General features: G+C 42.7%; 1 protein-coding gene and 1 non-coding gene across 4 annotated transcripts; one reads left to right on the top strand and one right to left on the bottom strand.

The window, feature by feature from the left end:
• The first annotated feature begins 45 nt into the window (after positions 1-45).
• map3k8 (mitogen-activated protein kinase kinase kinase 8) lies at positions 46-7,267 on the top strand. Of its 3 annotated transcripts, XM_073488496.1 has the most exons (9): positions 46-145; positions 233-537; positions 1,155-1,517; positions 1,605-1,775; positions 2,925-3,186; positions 3,976-4,082; positions 4,940-5,092; positions 6,118-6,364; positions 6,453-7,267. In XM_073488496.1, the coding sequence occupies exons 3-9, from the start codon at positions 1,182-1,184 to the stop codon at positions 6,575-6,577; spliced, it is 1,401 nt and encodes a 466-aa protein (XP_073344597.1). In that variant the 5' UTR covers positions 46-145; positions 233-537; positions 1,155-1,181; the 3' UTR covers positions 6,578-7,267. The 3 variants fall into 3 exon arrangements, with proteins under 3 accessions (XP_073344597.1, XP_073344596.1, XP_073344598.1); XM_073488495.1 differs by lacking the exon at positions 46-145 and having other exon boundaries at positions 160-537; XM_073488497.1 differs by lacking the exon at positions 46-145 and having other exon boundaries at positions 258-533.
• A 3,552-nt stretch (positions 7,268-10,819) lies between these two features.
• trnag-ucc (transfer RNA glycine (anticodon UCC)) lies at positions 10,820-10,891 on the bottom strand. Its single transcript has one exon. It is a non-coding gene; the product is annotated as a tRNA-Gly (tRNA).
• Positions 10,892-14,681: the final 3,790 nt, after the last annotated feature.

The raw sequence follows: 14,681 nt of genomic DNA, 5'->3' as shown, positions 1-14,681 counted from the left end.
TACGGCAACTGACAGGCACCAATTTGTGCGGATGGCGACAAAAACACGACTGTAGGTTCTGGATGATGGGTTAACTTCTAGTTTGTCCTCGGTAGCTTCTACAGTAACAGTCCCTATTGAACTTTCTGTGACTAATGAACGTAAAGTACGTAAACTAATATGTTATATTTCTGTTATGACTTGTTTTATATCAAGAGTTCCTTTAAAAAGAATCAGCACATTTTCCCTACAGGAAAACACCCGACGGTTCTGTGGAAGGTCGTGTCCTGTGTTTCAGCCGAGCTACGTGAGATTTGTTTTTCATCTGAGGAAACAGAAGAAAAAGGAAAACGAAACCTACGGAGAGTAACGCGGTTGGCACCTGACATTACAGCCCACTCCACCCACACACTGATCGGCTGCACTTCCTCTGTTTACTTCCTTCTAAACACAGTCCGATCCGCTCAGTCAGTCAGTCAGACAGTCAGACAGTCAGGTGTGGAGACACGATGGAGAGACGACAGTCCCTTTGAGCGCCTGACTCAAAGATCACGGCAAGTACGGCATCTTTTTATTCACTATATCTCATCTGACCTTCTGAATAATAAGCTATATATTTAACAGATTGATCGTCACTTCTTTACAACATCCCGAATTATTACTGCAGTTGTTTTTTCATGAGGCACGCGATCTGAATTTGCAGTTTTTTAAATTGTGATTAAGAAATCTAACTCGGTAGCTTATTTGTTCAATTTTAACATGGGGTTTGGTAGGCAGGAAAATCTCTGGCTCTAAAAAAAAAAAACAAGAAAAAAACGACTGTGCAGAATGTGTATGAATGTGTACCAGCTGGGTGCCTTAGTCGCAGCCCAGTGATTATTAATGAGCTTTCATAATTATTTAGTAGGTCAGCAGCAATGTTAAATAAGGTCCAGGCTTTCCAAGGGGCTTCCCAGCTTTATTGTGAAACTCCCTTCATTTGCTTGGAAAACAGTGCTGTACGCCCCTCCCAGCTGTGTCCAGCCAGCTGAGTCAAAAGCCTCAGTGCTCTGTAGTGTCTCTGTACATCTGCCGCTGCACATGTGCTTGAAAGTCGCTGATAGGATCTGTTGCAAGTCTGAACTGAACTGAACTGAAAAATGTCCACAAACTCACCTCCCCATGTTTCATTTTAGAGTGAGCGACACCAGTCGAGGATCAACATGGATTACAAATATGATAATGGAATAGAACTGCTGTTGGCTCACATGAATATAGAGGACATCATCAACGCTGCAGAGACTCTGTATCAGCTGGAAGAGGAGGAAGGAGGCTCGTCATTCGAAGAGGAAGGTCTCTCTCAGGAGGAGATGGATGAGAACGAGGAGGCGGGGGACTCGGAGGGTCCGGGGTGTCAGCAGAAGGACTATGTCGATGGGGGTGGTGGTGTTCGGTACGGGACGGTGACAGACCTCCTGTCCTTTGTCAACCTGCTCTCCAACATGCAGGCAGCAACCCTGCAGCACCTGCCTAAGGAGATAGGTGTCCTGCTGAACAAGGTGAGAACCGTCTCCGTAACAAGACTCACTGTTTGTGTGCATGAAAGTCAGTATGTTTTATTTTTTTTAACTGACCTCTGTTTGCAGAAGTACATGTTCGTAAAACATGGCCGCTACCAGATCAACATGGACGTGCTCATGTTTCCATGGAAATTGACCTACAAGAATCACGGCTCTAGCCTCGTGCCTAAGGGCTCATTTGGGAAAGTCCACTTGGCTCAGGACATCACCACCAGGAAAAGAATGGCATGCAAACTGGTGAGTCCTGCCGAGCAACAGCTGGAATCAAGCCAACCTTCTCCACTCTTGCCCTAGGTGGAAAATCACTTCACCTGCCAAGGACTGTTTGTTCACACAGCAGCTCTTCTTGTTTTTATGCAAACAATGTTCATGTCAACATGCCATTTACTGTATTACCTTCGAGTTCAAGAGAAAAGGAACAGCTCTCTTAAAAGAAGAAGCAGGTCAGACTTACAACACAGGCCAGGATCAGTGCAAGAATGGAATTTTGCCACTAACTCCCTTTTATAGACATGTTGTGATTTACCTCCGTCAGCTCCCGGCAGTCTTTTTTACAACACACTCTGTTCCTTTCTTATCTATCTCATACTGCACTCTTCACCTGCAGGAAAATATTGACAAGAGATGAAGCAGTTTCCTCCCTGTCAGGTGTTATCATCAGAACGGCATGTTGACACAGTGTAAAGCACACACTGTAACGGATACACAGAGAAGGCTTACTGTCAGGGGTTGTGTGCTCTGTATCTGGGTTACAATAGATCTCAATCAACACTGTTATCAGTCGATCATCATTCAAAAATGTGTCCATTGTGTGTCAAAGATATTTCTAAGAAATTTTGGCAAAAAAAACAACTCTTGTTTCTTTTTTTTGCTGAGAGTTCAATGAGAAGATGGCACTCTCTCTCTCTCTGGGTAGCTTAGTTTATCATTAAGACTGGAAGCAGATGGAAACAGCTAGCTTGGCTAAGCTATAAGTTGCTGATTAGCGAGCTTTGGATGGGCAGGTTGGCTGATTTTACATTTGGACAGAGCCAGGCTAGCTGTTTCCGTCTGCTCCCGGTCATTATACACAGCTAAGCTAAGCCTAGCATCTCCTGGCTATAGCTTTATCAATACCACTCTCATGTTTTTATGGCAGATATGAAGATGCAGCCAGCAGCCACTTGGTTTGGCTTTACATAAAGGCTGGAAACATTGGGAAACAGCTTATCATATTATCCCATTGAATCCATATGTATCATCTGGCTTTATGTTTCTCAACTAACTCTCAGCAGAGAACCAAAGAAGCATGTTTCCCAATATGTTGAACTATTCCTTTACATAGAACAATGGTATTGAATTGTGATAGTGCATTTAATTTACATCTCATCATCATCATCCTCACAGATCCCTATGGAGCACTTTAAAGCAGCCGACGTGGAATTCCAGGCACGGTTTCGTCATGAGAACATTGCTGAGCTGTATGGCGCTCTGCTCGCCGACCAGAGCGTCCACCTGTTCATGGAGGCCGGAGAGGGCGGCTCCGTCCTGGAGAAGCTGGACAGCTGTGGGCCCATGAGGGAGTTCGAGATCATCTGGGTGACCAAGCAAGTCCTGCGGGGGCTGGAGTACCTGCACTCACACAATGTCATCCACCACGACATCAAACGTAAGTTGTAGTAAACTCGTAAAAGTTGGTCAGGAAATGGTGTAATGTGTGCCTCTTTACGTCAAAGTCAAGCCACAGACGGATACGGTCCATGTGAAGAGTTTTAGAGAGAGCCACAAGTGCCATGCAGGAAATAGCTGAATCAGTCCCTACAGCCACAAAACAAACAGATCACAGAAGTCTGACAGTCAGATCGTTTGGTTTGATGAACGTGTCTTGAGGAAGTGTTCCTGGTAGCCAGGTCACACTGACAAAAACTGTGGCGGCTGATGACTTAGATTACAAGAAGACATGCTTATTATAGTGGGTGGGGTTCTCCTGAAGTTTGATGTGAGGTTTTTTCATGTTGGTTGAACCACAGCCGGCGCTGCTGGGATCAAAGCATTCTCCACAAAGGTCTGTCAGCCTCATGGCCTGGAGGCTGTGTGGTGCCTTCCTCTCATGCTCCCTCAGGGTTAAATGTAGGGTCCAGGGAGACAAGTGACTGACGACAATGGCTGACCTGGCCCCCTGACATGTTGCTGTGGTTCTCTGCATTTCCTGCCTGCGATCAAAATATGTAATTAAACCTGGGTGTGGTTTTTAAGTGCAAGGATGAGACTTTTCACGGTGGGCCTGCCCTCAAATTATCGGGTGAATTCCTTCACTAAAAGCACGAGACACGCTTGACTTCTTCTTGGGAAGCTTCATTGGTGTTTTCCAGTTAAAATGAATGCAAACACTATATTTGATTTGACCTGAAATGTAACCTGCACAGTAAAGCATATTTATTTCCTCTGTTTTCTTCAGCCAGCAACATTGTCCTGATGTCAGACAAAGCAGTCCTGGTGGATTTTGGCCTGACGGTGCAGATGACGGAGGACATGTACACTCCCAGAGACCTGAGAGGAACAGAGGTAAGAAAATAAACCAAGGATCTGATAGTCTTACACAAACTGTATGTATTGAATTCATTACCCAAATGATTTTAGTCCAATAATACTTGTTTACTGTCTCTGATCTTGAGTGTGCGTTTACTTGAAAAGGCAGCAGTCTTGTTGACTCATGACTCAGGCTTAGACTTCCCCAGGGATGAAAGAAATGAGTCTCAAGACTTGTCAGCACTCGTCTCTGTCGTTTCCAAAATCATTATAGAAAGTCAGTGATTGGCGAGCGTCAATGCAGAGCAGTCGCTGCACTCATTGACCCCACTGATGCTAATAATAGTCTGCTTTTGCTCAGGGTTCTCAGTGCAGATGTAATCAGTAATCACTTGGGAAATTTTAGGATTAATCCAAGAGATTTCTCACGAGCCAGTTCTCCCATCACGTATTTGCCTAGCTTTTCCCATTTGTGTCTCAGTTTGTATGGGTCTTAGTACATGCACACTGGGGCCTCTCGTGGCTTGGCTTGTGGAAAGTCCCAGGGCAGACACCCAGCAGTAATAAGAGTGACAGAGCTCGCAGGCTGCTCAGGCTCACATTAACATGGGAGAGCAGCCTGGAATTTCCAGCAGACAAAAAGATGCCGTAGTGTTTACTTTCACACTGCAAAGGCCAACACAGTTGTGTACTGCTCTTAGCTCGACACACACAGTGTGGGTCTAAAGGTTATCTTGTTTGTTGAAACAGAAAACCCTTTAACTGTAAGAGGATGCTTCCTGTTTGCCTTTAAACACTGATAAGAAAAAAAACACTGCCACACCTCGTCCTGTCATTATCCTCTGCAGCCCCATTATATCTAATTCATGTTATGTTACCTGTCCTCCATTCAGATGTATATGAGTCCAGAGCTGGTTCTGTGTCGAGGTCATAACACCAAGACGGACATCTACAGCCTGGGCACCACCATCATTCACATGCAGACTGGGAGCCCTCCATGGGTCCGCAGATACCCACGCACTGCCTACCCATCTTACCTCTACATTGTAAGTATTGTCTACCTGTTGGTGCATATTATCTCTAACAATCTCTAGTTACTCTAGCTAGCGCCACCATGTCTCAGCTGTTGGATTTACTGCCATGAAAGATCCTACAGACATGCTCCACTTTTCAACTAGTGCAATGATACTGTGAGAAATGTCTTTGATGGATCAGCATGTAATTTTGTAATCAGTTTATGACAAGCTACCTTGAGAATGAATGGCACTCACGTTAGCTTTAACTCCAGTGTTATGTCAAAGCACCAATTGTCAATATTTTCATATTAAAAATGGATCACATGACCACTGAGTCAATACGAAACTATTTGCTAACATAACATGCTAACATGTTTGCTAAAGTGTCAGTGTTATGTTATAAGGCTTGTGTCCATCCAGCATGCTAACAAGCTAAACTAAGTACTAAACTTAATGATAACACATGAACAAAAGAAACTTTTACATTTGTCATCCAATAACTAGATATATAAAACGATGCACTTTTTTTACACCATTAATTGTATTTTGAGGGTCCATCTTAAAGTTTGTTTGTTATTTTTTGCATTCAGTGTTTGACCCACAGAAACACTATCATAGCTGTCGTATGACACATGCTGTGAGGTAGACAGTATCTGTCTGTGTGCGACACACTTTTCCATGACCTAAAAAACCTTTAACGTGACTGATTGCAGTCCGTGCCCTTCAGTGCATTTAGTCAGTCTCTACTTCTCTTTTTTTTCTTTCCATGACATGGGTTCTGTTTCTGTTTTTGCAAATGATTATCAGCTCTTTTAAATCAGACAACTACTGTACTCACTTCCTCGTGAAACCGCTGTCATGGAGAAGTAATGCTGCGTGGTCTCTTCTACAGGCTGAGCTCTGACAGTCTTCCTTGTTCCTTATTACCAAAACCAAACGTGTTTTATATGCTCCTTGTTGTTTGTGGTTATTTGGATGCCTTGACTGTTTATGCAAATGTAGTTTTTCCCTCTCATGCGGCAGTTCTCTAACGGTCGCTCTCTCTCTCCCGACAGATCCACAAGCAGGCCCCCCCTCTGGAGGACATTGCGGAGGACTGCAGCCTGGCCATGCGCTCCTTTCTGGAACGAGCCCTGGAGAGGAACCCTGCACTGCGGAGCTCGGCGTCCGAGCTGCTGAAGGATGAGGCCATCAACCCGTCCAGGGAGGATCAGCCGCGCTGCTGGAGCCTCGACTCAGCTCTGGAGGAGGTCACCAACACCATGCTGCGACAGCAGAGCCAGCACCACGACACCACACAGGGTAAGGACTGAGGTGTTGAGCTCAATTTGTTTTCAGTAGTTGATGATAAGATACTTTCCCTATCTAACATGCACTCTCTCCTCTGCAGAATCTTCTCTGTACTCTGAGGACTCTGGACACACGAGGAGGAAGGGCTCCTTGTACATTGACCTGGGAGCCTTGTCAGGTTACTGTAAACTGGTGACAGGCCCCCCTGCTTCGGAATATGGCTAGCACTGGACCACAGCTCAACATTTTTGCGGCTGAGCTTAAGTTGAAGCCACATACTTTTTAAGCTTCAGAGTACGGCTCAATGTTCACTGTTGGAAGGACTGATGAAGAGATCCGACAGGTGGACAGCTGCAGGCCACGTGGCTCATTTGTTTACAAGTTTGTAATGAATGGAATTAGCTCAACCTTTGAATGGACTGAAGTGACTCAACTCTGCAGGACAGTAGTGGGAAGCGCTGCATTAATTAGCTATCGGTATAATTTCCCAGAGCTCCCTGTGGGGCTCTTGTTCATGCTATATTTCAGTGTGGTAGTTAACACATTAATCAAATGTATGCTGATTTTTCCTCATGAACCTGTGTCTGATGGACTTTAAAAATAAGTTCTTTCATCACTAAAATATGTAAGCTATCTGTTATGTGTGTGCACAATGCAAACATGTGCAATATGTAGTTCTTTATGGACGTCCTCCTGTTAATTCCTGTGGAATATTAATGGCATCATGACCATGATTTCTGTGGGATGCATGTGATATCTGACTTGTGTTTTGTACATCCTGTGAGATGAGGCCTGCTGTGCTTTTTACAAAAAACAACTATTGTGTTACTTGTGTTTTCTTTAGTGTTTTGCAGAGAAAAAGCCCAAAGTTTTAAAATGTGTCATTATGCAATAAAGTCAATACCATGAAAATACCATCCCGTCTGTGATGTTTCATTACTGCTAAAGGTGACTGATAAGTTCATGGCCGAAGGTAGAAGGAGTCAGTTTCATTAAAACTAGCAGATTTATTTTTCAACATCGTCCCTGACCATATTTACACACTTAGTCCAGCTGTCGTGGAGCATACTGATCACCTCCAGGGCTCCAGACTACCTGTGCACACTGGTGTGCCTAACTTCTCCTAAATCACAGCACACACAACAACAAATGGCAATCACTTCAACTGGTTAAAAAAGAAACTGCTAAATTTGAGGCGCAACAGTGCGAACAATGAAAATGTTTAGTTGCACTTGACAGATTTTTGGGTGCAGGTGTGAACAGAATAGTCGCACCCTGGAGCCCTGCCTTCTTTGTTTAAACTGGTGTGCTGGTGTAACACTGTTGTAACGTTGACAGTGAACATTGTTACTGGCACCACTGAGCTGCTTCCTCATCAGTCTGAGGGTGCCAGATCAGGTGAAGAGGGCAGGTGTTCAAATCCACATTCCTGGATGGCAGCCATCACCACTGTGAAGTAGTGGGCTGGAGCGCTGTTGTCTCAGACAGAGCTGACTGACACTAAAGTTATTAACTTTTCTGTATTCATCAGCCAAAGAGTTGAGCTGCACCTGCATGGAAGGAGAGGTATTTGAGAGGCCATGAGCTTATCGGTCACTTCTTGTAGTTCCAGGATTTAGTAATGTTATCAGATTATTCATGTTGGATTTCCCGTTTCACAACTGAGAGAGATTCCAGTGAAATTAAAAGAACATGTTTCACATTCAGTCTGTTGGTCACTTTCTTTATCTAACTCGATGTCCTGACTGTAAGACTTCTGTAGCGGCAGTGCTTACATACAGTATGTATATTACACCATCTCTTAGCAACAGGAGGTTTTTGATCAAATCCTCTCATAATTTCCAGCTGTTAAACTGTGTGCAAAGATTTGGTATTTGATACAGAAATGACAGCCGTGATCACTGATAAGGCTGAATGGAAAGGATAGAGTGAGTTACGTTGGTTAGTTCAGTGGGCGGGGGACACTTCAGTTCCCCTCTCGGTCTCTTAACTGAATATCTGTGAATAACGACATCAGACTCACTGGAAAGTGCAAACTCTGCATTTGCTGCTCCCACGTAGACTCTGTTATGGATTCATGTAAGTGTCATGATATGAGACGATTTCTTTTAGAGCGGGAGTCTACAGCCATGCTATCTGCTCCCTGAGGCTGAACTGTCAGCACAAGCACATGTTCAACATTTGTCAGCATGCTAACTTTTGCTAAGTAGCTCTAAACACAAAGTACAGCTGAGGCTGATGGTATTGTCATTTTTGTTTGTGGCGACCACACCAGGTATTTAAAGCCCAAACATGATCTTCTAACCAAGACCATAAGCACAGTGTTAACATAAAGACATTTTAATGCTGAATTACATTGAAGACAGGTTGAAGTATGTTTTACTGTGCAAAGGTTTTAGGGCAGAACTGAGGTTTTATGAAGTAAAATTTCATAAAACTTTCTGACTGAGTTAGCTACAACAAACATCATCATTTACACATACGTATAACATTGGGAAAGCACATTGCACAACAGGAACTGTAGCTTGTGGTATATTAAGTACATTTTTATGATAATACTTCTGTGCTCTTACTTGAGTATGATTTTAATGCAGGACTTTTACTTGTAATGGAGTATTTTTACATTATTGTATTAGCATTAATAATACTTCTTCCACGTCTGTCCTTTGCAGAGATTTTCACATTAGGCATCCTAAATACAGTTTGGATGTTTAGTTGCTACAGGACATCTGAAGGCCAACATGGTGAAAACAGGTGAAGAGGAATGAAAACATGAAGCAAACCTGTGTGACTGATAATGTTCCTGCTACACATTCTGCAGAATGTCAGCAGGAAAAAGCAATAAAATAATGAAAAAACCCAAAGTAGCATTTCACTGGAAGCTGCTTGTTGTGGATTCCCCAGCTAGCAGGCAGATCATATTGCTGAGGCATGAGTCAAGTTTTACTGAGGCCCTGTATTACCTTCCCTTAGACTGTTCATGTTTAATCATAGGCAGTATCTTCTACTGAATTTGCATCAGGGAAACCCGAGTGATTAAAATGTGTGAAGTGTTTTCCTTCCATCTGTGGCGCAGGCAGGCTCTTCCTCTTTTTAAAAGTGTCACATGTGAGTGGGTGTCAGCTTGTGCTGTGGAGGGCCTTAACACAGTCTGACGACTGGCAGCATGTATAGTGAGTCAGTGGTTTCCCCAGTGAAGATACAGACGGACACTACCATCTGCTGGTGATAGTAGGTAGTAGATTTCTTAGGTTGAGTCAATGACACACCATTTATCCACTGTGTTGCTGCTGAACAGAAACATAGCATTAGAATAGCAACAGAACCCGGGCTCCTGGGCTCTGCTGATGCTGTGAAGGGGTTGAAGAGACCAAAGAGGACGTCGATGGAGGAAGTGAAGAAGAAATCTGTGATCAGTGACTGTCATCGACGACAGCTTCGCTGAATAAAAGGCTGCAGACTGACGCAGAACTGGATGTGTTGCTGTTGATCAGCTGCTAACTTATCATGTGTTGTTGCACTTGCTTAATGTTTGGCTGTTAGCAAAGTTGTCCACAGGCTAATTTCATGTGGGCAGAGGTTCAGCTGGTAGCATGTAGCATGCCAGCTGGTTCAGATTGTGTTAGCTCGGTGTGCTGTGACTGAGTTGTGTCAGGCACTTGTGTAAACTTTGACTCCCACATGGCAAAAATGTCTCATCATGTGTGTTTAATTTAACACAAGTTTTCATGACATAATATTGTTGTGACGTGTGTTTGTTTGTAGCTAGTCTGACATTAAATCTGACAAACGTTTATGTTACATTGCTGTAACTCAACATGGTGCACGTCACAGATTCTGTCAAGAGGAGTGGTAAAAAATTCAGCCAGAGGACGACCAGAAGCTTGCTATCAAAAGCAGCTAACTGAGGTGAAAATGGCCAAGAGATATTTAACCAAATATAAGAATTACTGTATGATCCAGCAGATTTGGTCACATTTTCAGAAGACCTATAATAAATTAATTACTGAACCAACCTTCATGAATGTTTTTGTGACAAAGTAGTTTGTGTTCCACTCATTCATTACAGAAACATGAGAGCTGTAGAAACCACTGGAACTGAAGACTGTCATGATGAACATGTTCTTCATGAGTGTACGGAAAGTTTTGACCATGACTGTACATTTACTCTGTTTTCGGGTGTTTATGTTCTGTAACTTTAACATTGACTGGAGCTGGAGGGGAAATTTACATGACTTCATGAACAACATCACAGAGAGGAGAGGAGAGAAAAAGAGAGAAGCAGAGTCTGTGGTGAGTAGGCGACTGAGTCCACAGACAGTTGTCTGAATGCAACCACACAGACACAAACACCCTTGGTGTGTGCCCTTGCTCTCTAACGTTAGCTTACGGCTTGTGTACAGTAAAGTAAACTGACTGGAGCAGATAAACAAGTAGACATGAATAAAGCTGAAAAAAAGCACATTCTGCGATGGCCGGGAATCGAACCCGGGTCAACTGCTTGGAAGGCAGCTATGCTCACCACTATACCACCATCGCATGAAAAAGTAAGGAATGTCTGCCACATCAGCACTCTACGTCAGTGTTAGTACAGAGGGAGGAGAGTGTGAAACATAAGGAGGGAAAAAAGAGAAAGAGGGAGGAAGAACAAGAGAAAAGAGGCAGTTCAACATATCTATAACTACATGTGACGTTAATGTTGAATATAGAACTGATGCTGCAAAACACTTGATTGAACACCTAACATGATGAAAAGAATAAATCATAAAGTTATAGATACACAGAAACTGGGCGTACAATGCAAAGGACAGCGTTTGTTACGGTCAGAAACTGGGCTTCTGAAAAATCTTCACTTTAGACAATGTTTTTAAAAACTCCTCAGTTTTAGTGACGTACAATGCAAAGGACAACATTTGTTATAACATTCATGTGCGTATGGGCAAGGCCATGATCTGCCTCTGTCATCATACAAATACGTCCATGATGATTTCAGTCACACTGAACATGAAATACCATCACAGCAAATCAAACCAATGATAATCACATTTACAAGTCAAAGATACTTATACACATATTTACATGTAAACTAGGGGTGTAACGATTCATTTTAACGATTCGATTCGTATCACGATTCGTGGTTGCTGATACGATTCAAGGACGATCTTGGTTCATTTAGAATGATACGATCCGATACGATTCAGTGACTTGAAATCGATTCAGTAACTTTTTAGCCAAAAATCCAACCAGTGTGACTGTGAAATAAATACCTGGATACTGGACAGTGCAGGTGAAGTTTCCTAGATCCCTGTTGTTTCTTGTAAGGGAATTGGGTTTAAATTAATTATGGATATAAACAAGTAAACAACAATTAATGGCAAATGTATTAACCTTTTATTTGAATCAAGTGCAACCAGGACCTTTTCTGCTCTCATTTTCAATATGAAAAGACACAATATACAGTACTGTTGTTTTCAACATAAAGAATACAATAGTAATACCAAAAACAAAGTGCAACCAACATTTTTTCAGGTTGAATTAACACTAGGTTTACCTGCTACTTCTGCTGTTGTTTTCAACATAAAGAGTACAATAATAAAGTGCACCCAACTTCTATTCAGGTTAAATGAGCAGTGGTTGAACCTGCTACTACTCTTATTTTAATAAACAAACAGCAGTGCACTGATATTTAACAAAAGATCAAGTGTAACCAACTACTGTTTAATGACTCTACAGATTTTTTTTCAAAAATATCAACTGATCCACATGATCTGGCCGCAGAACACTTCTCTGTGCGTTCACTATATCGCCAGCAGTACTAAAAACTTGCTCTGCTGGCACACTGGTGCCTGGGATACACAGGTACCGTTTAGCAAGGGTTGAAAGTAGTGGTAGCTCTTTCTCCTGTGATCTCCACCACTTCATGGCATTTTCAGTCAAAGGCAACGCGTCTTTTGCTCAGTACCTTATCACCTCTGCTCTGGCTGTCTCACTTGTGGATTTTCTTTCTCTTTGGGTGAAGGAATCGCCAAACAGTGCATATAAGGCTTTCTTCTTACAAGGAGGCGACTCATTCGAAGCTGCAAGATGATAAGAAATGTATTTCAAAATATAGTCATGTTGTTTCATTTCTCATTAATACAAAACAACAACAATCTTTTGTTGGTATTACATGAAACACACCTGTGGTCTCTTCCTGGGATCCTGACAGCTTTGTGCTTGAGCCTCCCTCATCTTCCTCCTGATTTCCCATTGCTGGTATCTATGGAAGTAAGAATGTGTGAACTGTTAAAATTTCTGCTCTGTAAGACTGCACACAGAAATTTAGAGGAGAGAGGAAAAAGATGAGAGTTGAGAGAGGACAAATGAAAGGGGAGAAGAGAACAGAGCAGAGGAAAGAGGAGAGGAGAGAGGAAAGAGGAGAGAAGAGTTACCTGTTGTGCCTCAAGTTTTGCGTAGACCTGTTCTCTGTCCTCTTTTTCCAGGTAAGGCAGTTCTTTAAATCGCGGGTCCAACGCTGATGCTGTTTAAAGAACGGAGTATTGCATTGCATTATTAAATTAAGTTGACCTGACATTGCAAGTGATGACCACCTGCTCATACACAAAATAATCAATAGATTAAACTTTAGTATGTTTTTTTAAAAGAAATGTGGCACAGCAATGAGGTAAAGCCACCATGAACTAAGAATTTTATTGCAGATATCTTGTTTACTTTTCCATATGAAAAAACTCAACTCAACTTCAAACTTGAAAACTCAAAGGTTTGGCATTTTACAAATAAATACAGTCTAATAACCAAGATTGATTTTAATTAAGAGTCCAAATTAATTACCTATGTTGAGAGCATCTTGGGGGCCTCTGTAGCGTGTGGAGAGGTCATTGGCCATCACCCTCTTAAACTCTGCAACCAGGATTGAGTCGTCTTTGCATGGCTGTAGGTGTTTCAGCAGTTTTGCGTGAAGAGGAGCAATTACAGAGAGAGTTGGCTGGTCCTCTTCACACATCACAGTGGTTGCCATTTTGACAGGACCCATCAACTGAACAATGTCCTCCATGTTGGCAATATCACTCTCACTCAGCGTGCCTACATCTCTGGCCCTCTTTCACAGATCCTTGGACATCAGAGTTGCCATTATAGCGGGCTGCTGTTCCAAAAAACGTTCAAGCATGTCGAATGAACTGTTCCATCTGGTCATTATGTCTTGGGTCAGTTTATGATGTGGTAAATCCATCAGGTTTTGTTTTTCTCGTAGGGCGTCACATGCAATAGGGCTGCGGTGAAAATATCCAACAATTTTTCGCACTTTTCCCAACAACCTGGAAGCACGGTCCACCCCCAAACCCTTCTGTGAGGCTAGGTTGAGCGTATGTGCGAAGCAGGTAATGTGCGGACTGAACTGGGCTTCTGCACCGGCCACAATCATGTTCCTGGCGTTATCTGTGAAGATGGCTGGATTCTTGTCTGAGATTTTCCACTCTGTGCAGGCTTCACGCAGTAACGCACCAATATTTTTACCAGCATGGGCTTCGTTTAAAACTCTGGTTTGCAGAACAAATGTCTTCATATTCCACTCCGGATCAATGTGATGAGAGGTAATTGTCACATACCCTTGATTTGAGCATGACGTCCAGCCATCCGTCGTCATCGCCACTCGTTCAGCTTGAGAAAGCGACAGCTTCACTTCATTCTTAGTACTTTCGTACAATGCAGGAATAACCTTTTCTGAGAAGTGTGGTCGGCTCGGTATCTGGTACCATGGCTCCAATGTTTGAATCATTTCACAGAACCCTGGATTTTCAACCACACTGTAAGGTCGCATGTCTTTACAGATAAACTTGGCAACTGTTACTGTGATGTTTTTCGCCCGAGCTGAGTTTCGACCTAGTTTCTAAACATGCTGGCGAGGCCTGAGGCTTCTGCAGAGCTGACGTTACCTTGCGCTGCTGCTGCAGCGGTAACGCTGGAAGAGGTGCCTGGAAAAAACACACATCCATAAAGTTTGCCGTACTTAAATCCAATGTGCAATTTCCTAGTATCGATACAATCGATTCTTTACCATTTCAAATGATGTTTAATCGATATATGTCGCCCAGAAGGCCAACTTGCCGAGCACAGATCGATGTAGTTGGATCGTAGGAATATAAGTCGATTCATCGATATAGTAGATGAATCGTTACACCCCTAATGTAAACTATGAGTCGACCAATTACTGCCTGGCCGATTATCAGCTCCAATACTCAACTTTTTTTCTGATTATCAGAATATTTTAATAATCTATTAATCTATTTAATAATCTATTGATTTAATAATGTGCTACTTTGGCTCTGAC

Source organism: Pagrus major, chromosome 19 (assembly GCF_040436345.1).
Source record: "Pagrus major chromosome 19, Pma_NU_1.0".
NCBI lineage: Eukaryota > Metazoa > Chordata > Actinopteri > Spariformes > Sparidae > Pagrus > Pagrus major.
The sequence above is the reverse complement of the archived record's forward strand: the minus strand, read 5'-3'. Positions and strand labels throughout refer to the sequence as shown.